The sequence below is a fragment of the Myotis myotis genome, unplaced genomic scaffold, assembly GCF_014108235.1.
Source record: "Myotis myotis isolate mMyoMyo1 unplaced genomic scaffold, mMyoMyo1.p scaffold_m19_p_14, whole genome shotgun sequence".
NCBI classification, from domain to species: Eukaryota; Metazoa; Chordata; class Mammalia; order Chiroptera; family Vespertilionidae; genus Myotis; species Myotis myotis.
Genome location: NW_023416318.1, coordinates 39919026 through 39940126, shown reverse-complemented (window position 1 = coordinate 39940126; position 21101 = coordinate 39919026). Strand labels below are relative to the sequence as shown.

General features: G+C 45.7%; 1 protein-coding gene across 12 annotated transcripts in view; it reads left to right on the top strand.

Moving 5' to 3' along the window:
• The first annotated feature begins 19467 nt into the window (after window positions 1-19467).
• LTBP1 (latent transforming growth factor beta binding protein 1) overlaps window positions 19468-21101 on the top strand; it is a 344018-nt gene continuing 342384 nt past the window's right edge. For 2 of the 12 annotated variants that reach the window (XM_036334902.1, XM_036334896.1), the window contains exon 1: window positions 19468-20291. In XM_036334902.1, the coding sequence (XP_036190795.1) occupies window positions 19798-20291 (494 nt within the window). In that variant the 5' untranslated portion in view covers window positions 19468-19797. The remainder of the gene's footprint in view (window positions 20292-21101) is intronic. The other 10 variants (XM_036334893.1, XM_036334899.1, XM_036334898.1 and 7 more) reach the window with 7 other exon arrangements.

The following is a 21101-nucleotide window of genomic DNA, read 5'->3' as shown; positions in this document are numbered from 1 at the left end:
TCACAGTCTGGGTGGGTGAATGGGCGAAGGGGGTCAGAGGGTGCGAAGTTCCAGTTATAAAAAGTCATGGCATCGAATGCGCTGCGTGGTGGTTATGGTTAATAACACTGTGTTGCATAGTTGAAAGTTGCCGAGAGAGTAGATCTTAAAAGTTCTCATCACAAGAAAAAAATTTGCAGTTATGTGTTGTGATAGATGCTAACTAGACTGACTGTGATGACCATTTCACAATATATACAAATGTGGAATCATTAGGTTATACACCTGAAACTGACATAATGCTATATGTCAATTACATTGCAATACAGAAACCCACAGGACTCACAGGCTGCTTTGGGGCTTGGCAAACTAAAGCCTATGGGCTGAATCTGACTTACCACCTTTATTTTATTTATTTATTTATTTTTGGTAAATAGTGTTTTATTTGAACCCAGGCACACCTGTGCATTTCCATATTGTCCGTGGCTGCTGTAGCACCCACTGTAAGAACAAAGTTGAGTAGTTGCGACAGAGACCTTATGGCCCACAAACCCCAAAATATTGACCGTATAACCTTCCACTGTATAACCATCCACAGAAAAAGTTTGTCAACACATGGCCATTTATGGTTAACTCTAATTCCCAGCTGTGGGTGGCGCTGGTGGTGAGGGGGGCGCTGGCTGACTGCCTTAGGGCGTCACCAAGATTGGTGGACCAGCCCTCAACCTTGCAGGCCCAGAAACTGGACTTTGTATGTTCACTTGGACATGACAACAGCACTTGTGACAGACTGAGAGATCCCCAAATCGAAGCCCGTCGTGCAGGCTAATGACATAGTGTGGGACAGCCCTGTCAGGGGCTGCAATGATTTCTAGGCGCTGCCCTTTCTGCATACTGGGGTGTTTACCCAAGTTTGACTAATGCTCACCAGGTTTCCCCATGGGCCTGACTGCACCACAGGGAGCATCTGGGATAGTGAGTTCAGGTCAAGGCGAGCCCAGAAGAGGAATCTGGCCCTGGCCCTCTCCAGACAGCAGTGCCTGGAATCTAATGCCCCCCCTCCCCCCTCCCGCCCCAGCACTGTCCTCCCTGGAAAAGGTTGAGAAAATGCCAGAATGTGCTCTATGAATCCCCCACCCCCCTTCCCAGAGAGCCTTTTCTCACAGCTTCATTAGCATCACTGGCTAAAGGCTACAGCTGTTGCTAGTAAGGGGTGGATCCTGTGAACCTAGCAGGACTTTTGTTCTTTCCCATTTCTTATCGTTTTTATGGGTTTATTCTAGGGGGGAACCTTACATCCCCGGTGCTCAGGTTCTCAAGGGCACTGCACTGACTCCCTCTGTCCACCCACTTGCAGCTGACAACCTTGAGCTTTGTGCTAATGAGGGCATGGTTGAGGTGCAATTTGACCCCAGAGGGGAGTGAACCTTAATCCTGACTGAAGGTATGGGAAAAGGCTTCTCCGAGGAGGTGACACTTGATATGGGCTTTAGAGGAGGAAGGGCAATTTGAGAGGCAGAGAAGTGGGAGACTGGCATCCAGGCATCAGAGAAATGTGAGCAATCACAGAGGTAGCAGACCAGCTAGAAACCTAATGAGGTAGAGAGAGGGATGGAGATAGGGAGGGAGGAAGGGAGGGAGGGAGGGAGGGAGGGAGGGAGAGAGAGAGGGAGAGAGAGAGAGAGAGAGAGAGAGAGAGAGAGAGAGAGAGAGAGAGAGAATGGCAGAGGTGGTAGCTGTGGAAACAGGTGATGGGAGATGAAGCAACAAAGAGATTGAACCAGATTGGAAGGAGCCTTTAGGAACCAGACTTTATTCTAAAGTCATGGAAAGTGCAGGTTCAAGTTAAGGAAACTCCTCAACGTTTGGCGATGACCTTGGTGAGAAGTGGAACGGGGCAGTGGGAATGGAATCAGGAGAGAAGGCAGTGCTCATCAGGGAGGGGAGGGGAGTACCTAAATCCGTAAATCGGCCGTGTTGAAGGGATGGTGGTGATGTTAACCAAGTTGGAGCTCTCAGGGGGAGAATGATTGGGAAGAAAATGATGAGTATAGATGAGAATATGGAATGCCTGTGGGTCCCACTGAAAGCAGTGTAAAATGCAGATGAGGGGAAAAGATGAGGCAGAGTTGAAAAGTTGGGCTTCTTTGCATATGAATGTTGGCTAAAGCAAAAGGAAGAGCAATGCAAGCACGTCAAACTCCAGGCCACATGCTTGAGGGGGAAGGCACAGAATGGAAAGAAAAAGCAATTGAGTGTGGACTCTTGGAGAATGTCTGTATTCAAGGGTGAGCAGATGAAGAGGAGCCCACAGAGGAGACGGAGGAAGTGCCTCCGTTGATCTCCCTCATTCCCTCATTTGGTCAACAGATATTTACTGGCCACCTACCATGGGCAGGTCCTGGGCACTAAGGGGATGGTGGGAGATCAATGGTGCCTCCCAATGGAGGCCCAGATTATGAAAATGCTCATTGCAAAAACTTGGAAAATAGAATATAAATTACTCATGTTCCTATTACTCTTACTATTCTGTTGTTGTTTTTTCCCAATCCTGTTTCTAGGCACAAGTGACTACACTTAGTGGATTTATGATGATTTTGTTATTACAGTTTTGTGTATTATTTAGCTTACTAACTATACCATAAGTATTTCCCTATATCTATAAGATACCTTTGAGAACATCTTATAATACACATGCATCATACTTCAACCATTTCTATGTTATTCATTTAGGTTCTTTCTAATCTTTCTCTGTTTTAATGTGGCAATTACCCACCTTTATACATAATTTTTCACCCCTGAAACTTCAAACTAGTCAAATCCATTCACACTTCAAATTTATTAATGTATTTTCCGGAGACTCCTTATATTTAAATAAGTAATACCTCATAAATGTTAGAGTGTTGTTATCACAGTTAAAAGTGACCACACTCTCCTTGGTCTGAAAATGCAGGTTATTTTGCCACATTATCTGATTATTAAGTTAAGAAATTTGACCCAAACTGGAGTAATGATAAATTGCATTTATTTTTGGTTTACTATTAAACCCCAGGTTTTCACTAATGGTTGCTGCAATTCCGCAGGTATTAGCACATGTGGAACAATCTTTTCATACCTTTAGGCTTTTTTTTTTTTTTTTTTTTTTTTTTTGCAGAATTTTGAGCCCAGGTGTTTTCTCATTTCTCTCTTCTCTTTGTTTTATTATAATACATCACTTTCTATGAGGATTCAGAGGTTACACCAGAAAGCAAATAAGAAGGGTTTTTTTTTTGTTTGTTCGTTCTTTATTTCTTTGCTGAAAAAATGTATTTGCCTTATATAGCTTTCTTATTATTTTACTCTCAAACATCTGGTGTACTTGTGTTTTAAGTGAGTTTCTTGTAAGAAGATTATAGCTGGATTAAAAACTATCATAACTGGCAGATTTAATTCATTGTCATTTTTGTGATCATTGATGTATTTGGATTTATTTTTGCTATCTGTTTCATGCTTTCTATTTGTTCTATGGTGCTTTTTCTTCTTTTATTTTTTGTCTCCTCTAGAAGTTTGGAATGTATAGATTCTATTTTACTTTTTTAATGGTTAAAGTTATTATATTTATTGTCCTCCTAAAATTAAGAGCACTTTAATTATTTCCAGCTTACAAGCTGTTATCGTCCAGTTTTTTATTTCTATTAAAATATTTTGTGAAATGTATCAGATGGGAAAGAGTGTGCAGCATACACACTCACACTCATGAACACTTATGCACCTACTATGTTAAGAAACGGAATATTATCTCTACTTTAGAAAGCCATGCACCTTCCTCCCAACATTTTTAAGTTTACAAATTAGATGTTGTTAATAGTGTTGATATTTACTTAAATTTATCTACACGATTACCATTAATTTGTTCACTTGGTTACCATTCTTCTTACATCCCCAAAGTATATACCTTTAAGAAGTTCCTTTATTGAGGGCCTGTTGATAATAAATTATCTTGTTTTAGCTCATCTAGAAACATCTATATTTCATCCTCATTCTTTTTTTTTTTTTTTAAATTAAATCTTTATTGTTCAGATTATTACATTTGTTCCTCCTTTATTTTTCCCCCCATAACTCCCCTCCTCCCAGGTCCCGCCCCACCCTCCGCCCTCACTCCCCACCCACTGTCCTCATCCATAGGTGCACGATTTTTGTCCAGTCTCTTCCCGCATCTCCCACACCCCTTTCCCCCCCAGGAATAGTCAGTCCATTCCCTTTCTATGTCCCTGATTCTATTATAATCAACAGTTCATTCTGCTCATCAGATTATTTATTCACTTGATTCTTAGATTCACTTGTTGATAGATGCATATTTGTTGTTCATAATTTGTATCTTTACCTTTTTCTTCCTCTTCCTCTTCTTAAAGGATACCTTTCAGCATTTCATATAATCCTGGTTTGGTGGTGATGAACTCCTTTAGCTTTTCCTTATCTGTGAAGCTCTTTATCTGACCTTCAATTCTGAATGATAGCTTTGCTGGATAAAGTAATCTTGGTTGTAGGTTCTTGGTATTCATCACTTTGAATATTTCTTGCCACTCCCTTCTGGCCTGCAAAGTTTCTGTTGAGAAATCAGCTGACAGTCGTATGGGTATTCCCTTGTAGGTAACTGAGTTTCTTTCTCTTGCTGTTTTTAAGAGTCTCTCTTTATCTTTTGCTCTTGGCATTTTAATTATGATGTGTCTTGGTGTGGTCCTCTTTGGATTCCTTTTGTTTGGGGTTCTCCGTGCTTCTTGGACCTGTAAGTCCATTTCTTTCACCAGGTGGGGGAAGTTTTCTGTCATTATTTCTTCAAATAGGTTTTCAATATCTTGCTCTCTCTCATCTTCTGGCACCCCTATAATTCTGATGTTGGTGCGCTTGAAGCTGTCCCAGAGGCTCCTTACACTATCCTCGCATTTTTGGCTTCTTTTTTCATTTTGCTTTTCCGGTTGGGTGTTTTTTGCTTCCTCGCATTTCAAATCATTGACTTGATTCTTGCGCTCCTCTGGTCTGCTGTCGGGAGTCTGTATAATATTCGTTATTTCAGTCCGTGTATGCTTAATTTCTAGTTGGTTCCCCAATATAAGATCGAGGGTCTCATTAGTTTTCTTGTAGATCTCATTAAGTTTATCGGCGGCTTCTAAACAGTTCTTGAGAGACCTTAAAAGTGTGGTTCTGAACTCTATATCTTCCATTGACAATTTTGTCCTGTTTCTTTGTCTCCGCATTTTGTTATGCTTCCTTGGTGCACCCCCTAGTGGTCTTTGTTCGCAGTCTTATAGTTAAATCTTGGTCGTTGTAGCTAATTCCAGGGAGGGTTTGACCTCCAGGCCAAGTGGCTATGAGAATCAGCTGTGTCAGCAGTGAGAGAACTTCTGTCCTCTAGGGAGGTGCTAATCTAGCCTTTGCCTGAGGCTATCCGGCAAATGCCTCTGTGCAGGGCTTGGGCGGGGCGGGTCGCACAGGATCAACAGGGTGGGCCAGAGAGAGCAGTTATGGCGGCTCTCAGTCCTGTCCCCAGGGGCTCTGCCTCTCTGAGTCCCAGCACCCGCTGCAAAGCTCAGAGAGAAAGCTGCACTCGCTCTGACCGAAGCCAGACAGTCCCGCTTCTCCCGTTTGAGTCTGGGTCCCTAAAGACTCGCCCGGATCTGGAGCTCAGATTCTGCGACTCCCTCCCGATTGAAAAAGCCAACCGCGCCCTCCGCCGCCAGCCCGCTCCACGCACTCCGCACCTCAGAATTTGACTTCAGCACTGCGCCTCCTCTGAGTGTCCGTATGCGTTTCTCTTTCCTCCTAGTTGTAGGACTTCCACTCAGCCAGCGTTCCTGTGGTTCTGGGTGATGTCCCTTCCGTTTTTTAGTTTCACTTTTGAAGTAGTTGTTCAAAGCAGCAAACTCCGGCGTTAACCTATGCCGCCATCTTGGTTCTCCCTATTTCATCCTCATTCTTGAATTAGAAATTTTGTTGGGTATGTGATTCTAGATTGACAATTATTTTCTTTCAGCACTTTGAAGGCGTATTTGGCAGTCTTGGTGTCTGTTATTGCTCATAAGAAGCAGCACATCAAGCAGGTAAGCTGTCTTTCAGACTGTTTTTAAGCTATTTAACTAGTCTTTAATGTTCCATAATTTTACCAGATGTGTCAGGGTGTAACTACTTTTTGGAAATTTTTTGTACGTCCTCAATATAAGGATCTGTGAAACTTCTTGAATATTGTCTCTCTTCCATTCTTTCTACTCACTCCTTTGGAAATCAGAATAGATACATGTTAGAACGTCTCACTCAAAATTTCCATATTTGTTAAGCTCCCTTTTATAATTTCCTCCTCTTTCTTTGTACTATATTCTAAGTAATTTTGTTTGTTGTGTCCAACTTTCAAAGTACTACTTATTCAGTTCTATCTGCTAGATAACGCATTAAAATTTCAACTGTATGTTTTTCTGCCAGAAGATAAGGATCTGCTTGGATATTTATGATAATATTTTATTCCTCACTCATGTTTTGAATTCTTTAAATATTGAAAACACACTTATTTTATAAACTATGGCCTGCTGGCTAAATCTGGCGCACTCCCTGTTTTTGTAAATAAAGGTTTATTGGAACACAGCCAAGCCCATCAATTTACATACTGCCTGTGTCTGCTTTCTCAGTAGAATGTCAAATTTGAGTCTTTTGGGTAGAGATTGAATGGCTTGTAAAGCCTAAAAATATATACTACCTGGCCTTTTGGAGAAAAAGTTTGCTCTATGTGATAATTCTACCATCTAAAGACCTTGTGTGTCTGATTCTGCTGCTTGACATTTCTGCTAACTCTCATCTCATGCATCTTGTTCTGTGAGTGGAATAGTGATTTTTTATTGTGAGCTCATTTTGTTGGGGGCATTGTCTGTGAGAGTGTTAGGAGACTTAACTTGAGAGATTATTCCTTCTGTTTTTGTTTATTTATGCCAAGTGCCTGGGGAGCCACTAATTTAGGACCATTTTAAATTTCTTTATCTTAAAATAGTATCAACATAGGCAAGAAAGTGAATTTGAACCATAGGTCTTGAGGCCTGGTTTGTGGTTAATTACTTCTGGTCATGGGGTAGGGACTTTTCCCCCCAACTGAAATCAAAGCTAAGACGCAAAATTTTCTTTGCGGTCTTCCTGTACAGGGCAAATACTTTCCAGTCCACTCTTTCACTGGAAATGGGGGTCTTTGGGGACTCATTCCAAAGTCTCTGTGCTGACATGTTACTACCATGTTGCCTGCCTCCCTGGCAAATGCCCGAGGGCGCCAATGCCTGCTGACATGAGCATTTACTACGCTCATGCTGGATTCTGGCCTCTGCTCCACTTTTGGCCTCTGAAGATTTACCTTAATTTCTTGCCAAGTCAGCTCTTCCTTGTATCCAGCATTTTATAGGTGTTTTTAGGGGAGGCTTTTTCAGGATATAAAGTCTACCATATTGTTAGAAATAAATGCCATGCAAATTTTAAATTAAAAAAATGTACAGTTAGGATAATGGATATGGAAAAGTTTTACAACACCCTTCAGGCTCCAAGCCTACCTAAAGTTTACTTATATCTGAATTATGAGTGTTGTCTCTGGAGGGAGACAACCTGGGTTTGGAATTAGGCCGTGTGTAAAGGGGGGTTGGGGGGAGGAGAGGGAGTGGGCAAATTTTTCCTATAATGGGCCAGATGGTAAGTATTTTCAGCTTTGCAGGCCCTATGCAACTATTCAGCTCTGCCACAGCATCATGAAAGCAGCCAAAATTACATACTACATAATGAATGGGCATGGTTATGTTCTAATAAAACTTTATTTACAAAAACAGGTCATGAGCTGGATTTGGCCTGTGGGTTGTAGCCTGCACACCCCTGGCCTTGGGCAAGTTAATGAACCTCTATAAGTACCATCTCTAAAGTGAAGATAATATCTCTGTGTAAAGGTTGTGTGAGCATTCAATTAGTGAATTCATGAAATGCTAGTGTTGGCTATGATGATGAGGCTGGTAATGACCATGATGGTTTCAAAATGGTTCCCTGACTTTTTTTTAAGATTATAAAAGTGCCTTCAGTTTAAAACATTCAAATCCATCCACTGTTGCCTCCTCCACTGCTGCTAGAAATCATATAGAAAGCTAACAATACTGTAGCAACAAGCAACCCCAAAATCTCAGTGGCTTTAAAGAATGCAGGCTTAAGTCTTGCTCACATTATGTTTCCATCACCGGTTGGCAGGGGACTCTGCTCCCTGCCATCCCTCTGGATACTATTTTAAGACTCTGCTGATGGAGCAGCCACCCCCTCGACATTACCAGTCACTATAGAAGAACACGTCTCTGCAGAGTCTTGCAAGCAGCAATTAGATGCGTGGGCTGCAAGTGACAGGTGTCACTTCTGTGCACAATTCATGGTCAGAATCAGTCATACCTTTTCCCCTTTTTGGGGAACCAGTTGTGGGGTGTGCTGCCAGCAGAGAGGCTCACCTGCGGGTCCCTCCAGGAGCACCTGAGCTGCAGAGCTGCCTCACACAAGGACATACCTTCTCCAGGGCAGCCCACACCCAGAGACTGCTCCAGGTGGGGATACTGAGGCCCGGTCATTTTGACCCAATGTAAGACAACTCTATATTGGCCCCAGGGATCTCTGTAGATTTGGCTCGAGCTGCTGTTGGGCGTCTCAACTCCTTTTGCTCAATCTTGCTTTCCTTTCTTCCTTTCCACGGGGTTGCTCCCAGGACACTCCAAAATAAGCATCCTGTACACTAAACTCCATCTCAGGGCTCCTTGCCAACAACCCAACCCATGGCGCCCTCCATATGCCCAAGAGGGGGAGAGGTGGAAATATCTCCCAGGAGCTTTGAGGACGATGTCACTCACTGAAGTGAGTCAAGGTAGCACGTACAATGGGAGAGTCTAAAACCAGAGCAATGATAACAGCTACCATGTATGGAGCACTGACCTGTGGTATGCTGCACTAAGACATGGTACTCGGACAATATACACAAACAAAACAGAAATAGATGCGTAGACACAGAGAGCAGATTGATGGTTGCCAGCGGGGAGGACAGGTTGGGAGCCTGGGTGAAAAAGGTGAAGGAATTAAGGATTGATAGTTACAAAATAGTCATGGGGATATAAAATATAGCATAAGGAATGTAGTCAATGATATTATAACAACTATGTATGGTGCCAGGTGGCTACTGGAAATATCAGGGGGAACTTTATAAAGTATATGATTGTCTAAACACTATACTATACGCCTGATATTAATACAAAATAATATTGAATGTAAACTGTAATCGAGAGAAAAAACAAAACAAACAGAAATATGTTACTCGGATTAGTTCATTTAATTCTCACAACACCTGTGGAGAACAGGGGGCGGCCAGCTGTGGTCTGCAGACCACACCTGCCCGTGCCCATCCCGTTATGTATTGTCTCTGGCGACTTTCATGCCACAGTGGCAACACGGAGTAGTTGTGACAGAGACCATACGGCCCGCAAAGTGGAAACTATTTACTATCAGCCCCTTTGAGAAAAGGCTAGCTGAGCCCTGTGTTAGGCATTGTTCCCATTTTACAGATAAGAAAATAGAAACTTAGAGAAGAACATGGTTTATTCTATCACAGGATGCCGTTTTTTTGGTTACAAAGGCAAACATCCATAGAAAGTCCCCTTCTTTGACGGCAGGTGCGGAGCCCTCTCACACCATTTACGGGTCTTTGTAGGTGCTTAGTGAAGGGATATAAATGGTTCTCTTCCTCCCACCATCCCGTCATGTAAAACCGAGGTCCCCTCTTCCATCTCGTGCTTCCCTCGCAGCCTGATCCTGTCCTCAGCAAGAGCCCCTGACACAGTCACCTGCGACCTTTCTCCCCCGAGAGAGGAACGCAGGAGACTCATGAGTTTTGGGTGTCTTTGCCTCTAAATCCCCAGCAACGGCTTTCTCCCACTGGTGAGAGTTAGGGCAGTCAACATGCGGAGGCTGAGCTGGCTGCCAGGAAGCTTCATGGTCACTAAGAAGTCACTCCCTGTGCTGAACCGCCAAGTGATAAAATAGAATGGCAGCCTCGCAGCCTTAGACCCTGAGGCTGAGACGACCTATTTCCAAATGCTTCCAGCTGAGTGGTTCCCGGGCCAGCACTGAGGCACATGAAGACATCCCCTCATAAAAGTGATTGTTCAGGGAGAGTCAGGGGTTAGCTCCTTCCTGTCCAGACAGCCGCCTCCTAGATTCATCCAGAACACGACCGATGGCCCAAGGTCACGGCCATGCTTATCAGGATTGAGAAGTGAGCCCAGGCTGTTTGACATCAAAGTTTGTGCTCTTCGCCCTCCATTCTACTCCGTCCTGGGAGGTAGAGAGCCGGGATTATGGATTTACCTCCTGCAGATGCTGGTGTGTGTGCTCATGGAGATGTTCTGCCCGTGATTTCCCAGGGGATTAGCTGCCAGGAGATTGCAGGAAGGGATTCCGCCGACCCATCTCTTCCTCACATGCCTCCCAGAGATAATGCCCCTACTTTCCGAGAGAATCCTGGATCTAGTCAGGAATATTAGATCCCTAAGCAAAAACTCCTAAAATCCTTGCCCATTTTTGTTAAGAAACCATTGGCCCACAAAAACGTCCCGTGAAGGAAGGAAGGAGTACATGGTTGATTGAATGAGTGAGTCCATCTCAGGATCCTTGGCACCTTATCCTGGGCAAGGTCTGTGCTCATGATGGAAAGAAAAGACAGATTGCTTCATACTGTGGACCACACACTGCAACAAGGCATCCAAAGGGACAGTCATTCTCAGCAAATATTTTACAAGCACTTCCTGGGACTTGCACATTGTGAGAGGCACGGGGGATACGACACGCGAGGTCTCTGTCCTCAACACAGGCCTCCAGGGATGAGGTAGAGGCTGTGTGACCGTTACCGGGGCTTTGGCCAATGACTGGTATGCAGGTAAGGAAACGGGAAAATGTAAAGACTGAAGATGCCTTCTAGGAAGAGAAATGGCAGCGTTCACATCCAGGTCGTGGGTGGGAAAGGGTTAAGTGTAAAGTTGTTGGCAGCTGGCACATGTAACCTGATCCCTCTCAGCAGTAGTTTGGGCTTTAAAACTAGGAAACCTGGAGGAATCAGACACTGGGCTGGTTTTACTGGTCTCCCCTCACTGTTTAGAAAGCCGGGCCTCCCCCTGCATAGCTGGGGTTTCCTTGGTGGTGTGAGTTACTTCTGTATATTGCTCAGTTCAGCCATGTTATGGGGGTTTTTACTAGTGGCATTCTCAGAGCATGTCCGGTCTCCAATCTTAGGGTAAATTGAGAGGGTCACAACAAAGAGATGTTATAAAAGCATTGACTGTTTTAATGATATAACTCTGGCAATGTAACCATTTTCAGACACAAATATGACAAAATTCTTTCTACAGAACTTTCCAAACCATTAACTCAGAGGTTGGAAAATTTTTTTTTTCCCTTAAAGAGGGCCACTGTTTTATTCAAGTTCACTTAGGTGGGGGAAAACTTGGGCAAACCCCATTGCTTAGTAGAACCCTGCCCACAGACAGCTAAAGGCAAGCAACCAAACCTCAGCTATGATCAACCATGACTTGCCTTAATTCAGGTTTATCTTACTAGGACCGAGAAGAAAAAAAGGATTCACTTGCAGGAAGTGTTCTGTGTCTATTACAAAGCATGGATGATGTGCTTCAGGTCTGGGATGGAGGGTAAATGCTGGGAGCAGAGGGTAAACAGGCTAAGGATGGTCCAGAGAGTTTCATGGAAGTAAAGGATCTCAAGTTCTATTTTGAAGGAGGAGAAGGATTTAGCTGAAGAGTTGAGGGTATTTCAGGAGACTGATGTGAAGGGAGGCTAGAGGTGGACCGTGAGTGTCCTGTTTCTGCGGGCTAGCCGCTGACCAGTCTTTTTCTTCTTCTTCTTTTAAAGAGAAAGAAGGAAAACAGTACATAAATGTTGTTGCAACAGAAAGTGCATTTGGGGGAGTAGCCCAGGGTGAGGTTGAAAAAGTGAGAAGGAGATAATCTATGAAGGGCCTTGGAATTTAGAAAGCCAGGCAGGCTGGCTAGTAATTGATATGAAGAGAGGGTATAAGAGCTTTTGGCATTTTCTAGGCTGCTTTATTCACCCTATGATATCTTCAATTTCAGGGCAACAGAGGATATTGGGGGTGGGGTGGGAATTATGATTAATGTTAAACCCAGGCAACATCATGTTCTATTGCCACTGGGAGAAAATTAATGTAGACAATAGAAATGACAATCACTAAAGTCCTGAAAGTTAAAAAAATAAGCAATTCCAGCTACACAGCAACCTGGGAAGCACTGAAACTGAAGCAAAGCAGGAGGTTCCTGTGAAAATTGGATCACAATTTATAAGTAGCCATATCTTTGCTTGCCCACCTGGCACTCAACCAACCTTGCAGGTGTCTGGGCATCTGTGAACATACATTTAAGCTGGGAAACCAGGAAAACGTCCATTGACTGAATGGAAGGTCAAAGAGGTGTGTGTGACTGAGATACTACAGTGAAATGCAATTGGGACCCTTTTTGAGATCAAAAGGCAGGTCTTCATGGATTGCTCTGTTGAAGTGCCTCTCAGTTCAGTATACATTCTAGGGTTTTCTAAGATGCAAACTCCACGAGAGCAAGAACGTGATTCCTGTATGCCCTCTTATAGTGGACTAGCCTATGGCCCAATGAAGTTTAGAGGTTGTGAATGACAAGTGTAAGTCAAATTGTATTGCTAGCTATTAAATTATTACGTAGTTTCATATTCAAAAGTTCTGAATCAATGGGTATGCAAACGTCTCCGTAAAGGCTAAATTAACGAACAAATTTTGGTTGGCTGTAGACAGAGGCATGCCACCGTCTTAATCAGCTGCCATTGTGCAATTCTCATCCTTGATTATACGCAGGCAAGTGAGAAGTTGACCAGAATAATCAGAAAGGAAAATGTAGTGTACACAGAGCTTTATTTCCAGAGTTTGCTTTTGTGGATTAACTTTTCTAAACTTGTAGGAAGGCAGCCCATGCCCCCGACCCTTTTTCCTCTTAAGGGTCTCAATTCCCACGTCCTTTCTCAATACTTGCCATTCATGTGATTATTTGTCCCGAGTCTGTTTACCCCAGGAGACTGTGGGCTCCCGTGGCCAGGGTCTATGTTGCATGGCACTCACTGGCCCAGGGGCAACTTTGGGCTGCATTTCAACCAGGTGTTATTTTAACTTCTTCACGCACAATGGAATTCTGTTTTGATTTTGCTTTAACGTTCTACATAGGCTAGCTGAGGGCCCTATGGTTGACAACTAAAAATGCTTAAATGGCCCGGCTGGCGTGGCTCAGTGGTTGAGTGTAGACCTATGAACTGGAGGGCACAGTTTGATTCGGTCGGGGCATATGCCTGGGTTGCGGGCTCGATCCCCATTGTGGGGCATGCAGGAGGCAGCGGATCGATGATTCTCTCTCATGATTGATGTTTCTATTTCTCTCTCCCTCTCTCTTCTGCTCTGAAATACATTAAAAAATATTTTAAAAAAATGCTTAAATGCCAAACCTGAAGCTTTAAAGGAAGGGAAACCCCGGGGGAACCTCAGTTCCACTTGTTGCTTAATTCCAGGGGGCACCTCATCTTTCTCTACCCACCAGTCCATCTCTGTCTTGCTCACACAGCTTGGCAGACACACTGACGCCTTCATCCCAGGAGTCTCAGCTTTAATTCTTCATTTGTAAACTTCATGCGAATTTTCATGGGAGCTGGGTTAAATGTGGAGGAGGTCACACACTTCTAATCTCCTTCACCCGCTTTTTGGATGAAATGGTTGAAAGAACAAGGGAGAGGACCATGGGAGTCACTGAGGTGCAGACTGGCGGGAGTCTGGGCTTAGGCTGCCTCTTTGGCCACCTGCTGTGGGGGAGAAACTTCCTGTCTCTCCCACTTTGCATGAGGTGGGGCAGCCAGCCAGCCAACTGTGCTGACAACTTCTAAGGCACAGGTTTCATTCTAGACCAAACTGGGGCAAGCTGATATTCAGGTCAGAACCAGCCCATGTTCAGAAAAGCCTGCCAGAATCTTATGAGCAGCTTCAAAGCATTAGCCCACAGGTTCTGGGTGTAATTCTGCTCTCTCTCCCTACATTTCATTTTTCATTCTTTCCTTTCTCCCTCTTCCGACCTGTTTTCTACCTTTCTCCTTCATTGAGCCCTCTTCACTTCCCCTCCTCCTGTGCATCCCTCTTCCTTCCTTACCTCTGTCCACCTCTTCTTGTCCCTCCTTCCACTGCCTGCCTCCTCTCTTTTTGTCTTCACACTCTTTCTCTCCTTACCTTTTTCTTGATTTGAAAATTTAACTTTACTTACAAATGTATGTTCTCCTATAGACAAAGATGCCATCTCCCCCCCATTTAAAAATCTAACTTGATGATTTCCAGAAAAACCATTTACATAGTTTAATTCCTTCTGCGTAAAACTGTATTATGAGATGAGCAATGGTCTACGGCATAAAAACAAAACAGAAGACAACTTATCTAGCATGAATGTGCTGTTGACAGAATGAAGCATGAAGAATCATATCCCTCCATGTGCTATTCCAAGAAAATGAAATGTGATAATGTGGGCAGAGGTAAATGGCTTGCAACGAAGTCTTCTTACATAGAGAAGTCTTCTTACATAGATAAGTCTTCTTGCATAGTACAGTTTGATTGTGATTGTTCAGGATTGCTCTTGCAGGCTGATATTTATGGTGATTTTTAAAAATAAGGCATCATTGTGGAAAGGGCATGGACTTGTCTACACAGATTTTTCTATCAATGAGAATAAGTAGATACTAATCTGGTCTCATCATTCAGGTTAACTAATAAAATAAGAAGTGCATGAAAAGAACTTAAAACAAAAAATAGAATCATCATGTGACTATCTGACTTACAAAATTAGAATTCTTCCTAAAATCGGAGTATTGCCCCTCAATTTACTATCAATTTGAATTTTTCATAGCCAAGACAACATACAGACATTTGACCAAAGAGTTCAAGATAAAATTATCCATTTTACCTATTTACCATTTTATATGCAGTGATTACTTTTTAAAAATCCTTCAACTTTTATCTAGGAGGATGATCACTCTCACAGCATAGCTAAGTCACAACAAATTTCAAAACTTTGAAAAAAAGTTGACAAGTCAGAGAGAAAAAGCTCTAAACACACCAAGTGATGGTCCTGTCCCCTTTTCACAGTTGTCACCATGGCATGACCTTTTGCTAACAGCGATCAAGTGGATTCCAATCCTGTAGAGTTACTGCCTCTAATGAGCTGATCTTTTTGCAAAGAAAGAGTACGTGCAACATTGAAAACAAAAATCAGATAAATAGGGACTCTGGTTTTATGGTCAGGTTTCCATTTTGGTCAAGTCCAAGGACAACCAGCTAAGATATGTATATTCCAATAAGGACGGAAGCAATAACTTCTGCTGGTATCTCTTCTGAGTCTTTAGTTCCCTCATTGATCTTCACCCAAATAGTAAAAGGAATACACTTGCAATTGAATTTACTATTATCAATGGAATTCTTGTCACAGTTCCTACAGATGGAACAAGGTTTCTTAGCTAAGTTTGAATCCCTGGCTCCTCTGCATCCTCCAGTTCTCTGGTCTGTTTCCCAGCTAATGTTCTCCAGGGATGCCCCTCAGGCCCCATGGCCATGGCCTCCACACAGGATGACTACAGCAGCCAGTACAGGGCAAAGGCCACGGTCACCAGGAGCCACTTCCTTTCCTTTCCATTCCTCAATCTCTCTCTCTCTCTCTCTCTCATTCTCTTTTTTTCTCCTCCTTTTATCTACAACTTTATTGACTTCCTGTTTCTCTCTTTCCCGTTCTCTCCTCTCTTTCTCTTTCTAAGAATTTCTTGATGCAACTAGAAGGGAACTGAAAGGTATCCCATGAAATCCTAGGCTGGAAGAAAACATGAGTGGAAGCAGTTCTCATCACAGGCAGACACTAAATTTGATTTGTAGCTGATCTGAAATGTAGGAAAAGATTTCCAATTACAAACCTCATAAAGTCCAAGGATGAGGGAACCTGGCTGCATTTTCAGTTTGACTAATGGTTTCAAAGTGCTTTAAAACATTTGGCATTTGCCAGCCGTCCTTTCTTCCCCTAATCCTCAAGCTCATGAGTTTTTTATGGGAAATGTAATCCTCTTTTCTGATTCATTTACACTTAGCTCATCTGCGTATTGTTTTGTGAATACCATCTGAAATCCAAGAAGTTCTATGAGATCTTTAAAGACCTGTTTTGTGAACCAGGAAGTTGTGTATTGCCAATATAAATAGACCTGAAACCTAGGGAGGGAGAGGGTGTGTGTATGTGCGTCCAGAACCCAGGGCATTAAACTGGGTCTGGACTTGGCAAAGGCTGGTCCTCATGCCGGACAGAAACTGGGCTTTCACTCTTAGAATAATAGTGAGTTCAGTCTTTTAGATGAGTAACCATCTCCTAAGATAGCACAGAGGGAGCATGACACATTTTCCAAGGATTATCTTGCTAGGTATATAAATAACGAGATTTATGTGCAAAACTATGACTTTGTTAGAGTTTCCGCACTAGAGTCGGGCTGCTTACTTATGTGGATATTGCCACATGCATGGTTGTGTATACCCACATGTATACGAAATGGTTATGGGTCCTGCGGGGATGAGATGAACATTCACACTGAAGAGTCTTCCTGTGGTTTTGTTTCACAGATGATTTGACTGTGATAGAGCCAAATCATGAGGCAGGTCGTAAGCAGGTTGAAGATTGGGGCGAAATGCCCACCTCTGCGTTGCTGTGGGTCCAGAGGAAGGAAGCTTGAACAGCAGAAAACATGCTTCCGCAGAGCCACAGAGCATGGCGAATCCAGGTCATTGGTCTCCCCAAGGCAAGGACCTCGGGTTGACCCCCAGGCTCTCTGGAAACTGAGACCCAGAAAGGTGAGACGACTCCACAGGCCCAAGTTCCCACGGGGAGGGAAGCGGAGCGCTAGGGCCCAGACCAGTGAAGGCGAACCTTTTGAGCTCGGCGTGTCAGCATTTTGAAAAACCCTAACTTAACTCTGGTGCCGTGTCACATATAGAAATTTTTTGATATTTGCAACCATGGTAAAACAAAGACTTAGATTTTTTATATTTATTTTATCTATTTAAATGCCATTTAACAAAGAAAAATCAACCAAAAAAATGACTTCGCATGTCATAGGTTCACCATCACTGGCCCAGGCTGACGGCTCCCGGCCCACATTCTGTCTCTGCAGGCAGCTACCTCTCGTGGACTGAAAGAGGCTTTGATGTCTGTGGTCCATCTAGGCCCTGTGAGTGCCCCACAAGAACAGCCCGCCCACCATTGCACTAAAGTCTGGTCCCTTGGTGATGCTGTCCTTAACCATTTTCTGAGCTTTCACCTGTCTGACACCTCTGCTCTCCTGTTCTGACTCTTCAGAATGGACTTAGTGCATCTAGGCACTCCCTTATCGCATCCATTTCAATGGCTGCCATAGAATTTTACCTGTGAGGTTAAATCTCTGTAGATTGACTCGAGTTGCGGGTTGGAAATGGTTTCCCTAGATGTTGTGAGTCTTCCACGAGATGACAAAGGTTGCACTGGACATTGGTTTTGTACAAATCAGGTCCTGCCTTGTGAATTCAACATTGTTAATGCAAAGTTTTGCTTTATTTAGTTGTTGTTTATCTTTTTTTAAAGCTCTCATTTCTTTACATCTTGTGAGATAGGACGAAGGGGCTTGCCTTGTGATATGTTGTCATCGGCAGAGGGTCAGCCTCTGTGCTCTCCAGCACAATAGGTGCTTGGAGAGTCATTAGCTTGGGTGTGTGTCCTTCCTACAGTACAGCTTTTTGACCCTCCTCCTCTTTTTAAAATGAATCTTTATTGTTGAAAGTATTACATGTGAACCTTTTCCCCCCATTACCCTCCCCAACCCCCCTATCCCCCCAAGTCCTCACCACCCTACCATCTGTGTCCATGGATTATGCACATACGAACATGGGTTCATTGGTTGATCTCTTCCCAATCTTCTCAGCTGGTTGCCTTTTTCTCAGAGGCTGACCTGGAGTGACCTCACCAATCCTGTTAGGGCTGGAAAGAACTTTTAATCCAGCTTCTTTGTGTTATGGAGGAGGAAGTTGAAGTTCAGAGAAGTGAGCTGCCCGTGGTCTTACAGCTAATTCACTGCCGTGTTAGCACTGCACTCAGGTCTCTCCTCCAGCACAGGCTATTATTCCAGGACAGTGGCTCTCAGGGTGTGTTCTCACATGAAACTGGTGTTCAGGCAGATGGAAGGAGGCCCTCTCCCGCCAAATCAAATACTGGAGGTCTTCCTTCAATGCACAGAAAAAATAGATTCGTGGATTAAGTTTCTTCAATTGAAAAATTATTTCCATTAATTCTTTGTGAGCCACTGTCACCTGCTACCAGTTGTCTACTAGCCAATGCAAGCAGACAACACAACGTTAAGCCACAAATAAATGTGAAGAACAACCAAAGCCTTGGCAACTATTATTCTTAGTTATATGGCTTTTTAAAAAGACTGCTATAACCATGGGCTTTCTACTGCATTCATGCAATAAACGGAGTAGTTCTGCTGCAGACATCGTTTTCAATTCAAATGCCAGAAGTAAATATGTCATTATGTCATGCTTTTCCCTAGAGAGCACTATGACCCCCGTTGACTCTGCACTCTGGAACATTCTGCATCTCCCCTAATGTGATTTTGGGGCCACGCTAGTGAGCGATTCTTTCCTTTCCGATAGAGCTCCAGGGAACTGATCTGACTTTAAAAAATACTCATAATGGCTTGGGGTTGTCATGAATCCCAAACTTAGTATTTCTATCCTCAAGGCCTTTTCACCGAGTGCAGGGCTGACTTGGGGCGGATTTGTGTCGCGGGCTTCCCTGTCTCCGCGGGCGCCCCCTGCTGCTCCGGCTGCGCTCTTGCACCGGCCAAGCGAGGAGCAGGGTACCAGAAGCTGCAGACCCAGAGCCCGGCGCGTGGGCTCCCTACCCCACAGCCATCGAAACGCTCTCGGGTCGGCAGATAGGCGCACCCCGAGCAGTCCTTCCTGGAGCCCTATCTATCTGGCATTTCAATCCAATCCCCGCAGCAAGTATCCAAGCAAACACCCGAAAGAAAACTCCTGGGAATGCCTTCCAAACCATCTCAATGCATCCCTGTGGGGCGCCCCGAAGGCAGGGCCGTCCAGGGACTTTGAGGAGTCCTTTGTCCTTCCCCGGCACACGGCAGCGGGGACCCCGGCCTGGCCAGCGCGCAGGAACGGTCGGTGTGGATGTGGAGGGTGCGGCGTTCTGGGCTCCTCGCACGCGTTCCCCAATTAGGACTTGCTGCCTGACGTCACGTCTGCCGGAGATTGGCTGTTCAGGTCTGACACGGGGCTCCTCGGCCGGAGGAACTTTTTAAACACTTTGCAGCGGGGCTGCCGCCCGAGCGTCCCGCGCTCACGCCCGCCCTCGCCGACTCCCCGGCGCGGCGCCCCCTGCACCTCCGCTCCGCCGGCCGGGGACCCTCACCTTGCGCAGCCCGCCGCCCTCGCCCCTCCCCGCCCCCACGCCCACCCCTCCTCTCCGCCGCTCTCCGCCGGGGTCTGGGGCTGCCCAGGCACCCGCAGAACTTCCTCTCCCGTCACCCAGGGTGCCTCCTCCCGCCGGCCGGGCTCCCCGCAGCTCTCGGGGGAGCTGCGCGTGTGCAGGCGGCCGCACCGGGCGAGCCGCGCGGCTGGGGGCGGGGGTCGGGGTGCCGGCTGGGGCCGCGATGGCGGGGGCCTGGCTCAGGTGGGGGCTCCTGCTCTGGGCAGGGCTGCTCGCGATGTCCGCACACGGCCGGGTCCGGAGGATCACGTACGTGGTGCGCCCGGGCCCCGGCCTGGCTGCGGGCGCCTTGCCCCGGGGCGGGCCCCCGCTCCCGCGGACCTTCAACGTCGCGCTCAACGCCAGGTACAGCCGCAGCTCGGCGGGCGCGGGAGCCCCCAGCCGCGCCTCCCCGGGGGTCCCCGCGGAGCGCACTCGGCGCACGAGCCAGCCGGGCGGCGCGGCCCTGCAGGGGCTCCGGCCGCCACCGCCGCCACCGCCGGAGCCGGCGCGTCCCGGGGGCCCGGGCGGGCAGCTCCACCCCCAGCCCGGCGGGCACCCGGCGGCGGTCCCGTTCGCCAGACAAGGCAGGCAAGCCGCGCGATCCAAGGTGCCGCAGGAGACGCAGAGCGGCGGGGGCTCGAGGCTCAAGGCTCACCAGAAGCAGCAGCTGCAGGGGTAAGCCCACACCCCTCCCGGCCTCCCCCCTCCGCGCCGCCCACGCGGGACCGCGGTCAGGGCCACTGGGCGCCCCGCACGGTGGGTCCGCTTCTGCTCCCCGCTCGCCTCCGCCTGCCCGGGAGCGGGAACGCGGCGGGAAGAGCAGAGAGCGGGGAACCAGGGAACTGTACCCCCATAAACCCCGAGTGCATTGTTACTGAGCTGCGGATAAACACAAAAGGCATTTCTGCCTGGGGCGTAACCTCGTGTGCTCGCGCGAACCCAGCTACTCCTAGAAGTTGGGCGTAAACATGAAGTCACTACAACTGGATCCCTCAGCATCCATTAAACGTCTTGCAACACAGTTTCAATATTTTTCTCTTTGCTAATGAAAAAAAAAGTTTTCTGTGGTCTAGAAATAATCAGCATCCTAGAAATTCTGGGCTTGGATCTTTCTGCACCTGTCTTAGCACCGACAGAAGTTTCTGCTGAAAAGTTTCTGTTATTGGGGCTCTTAAACATTCTCCCAGCTCTCCTCTGCCGTTCCTCACAGGTTGGGGTGTGTGTGTGGGGGAACTGGTTTTGATTATTTGGTGTTTTTTAAGGGTGGTTCCAAGCATTGTGATCTCACCCCTCCTTGTTGGAAGACTTTTCTCTAAAACTAAAATGCAGTTGAAAACGTGGGTGCAGATAATACACACAATACATTTGGCTCTACTTTGAGGGTTAAGGAAACCACTTATTTGGACCTTGTTGTCTCCTCCTGTATAGCCCTAGGGCATGCTGGCTTCCTGGTTCTCCCACCCTTTCCTGATTCTAGGTCCTTAC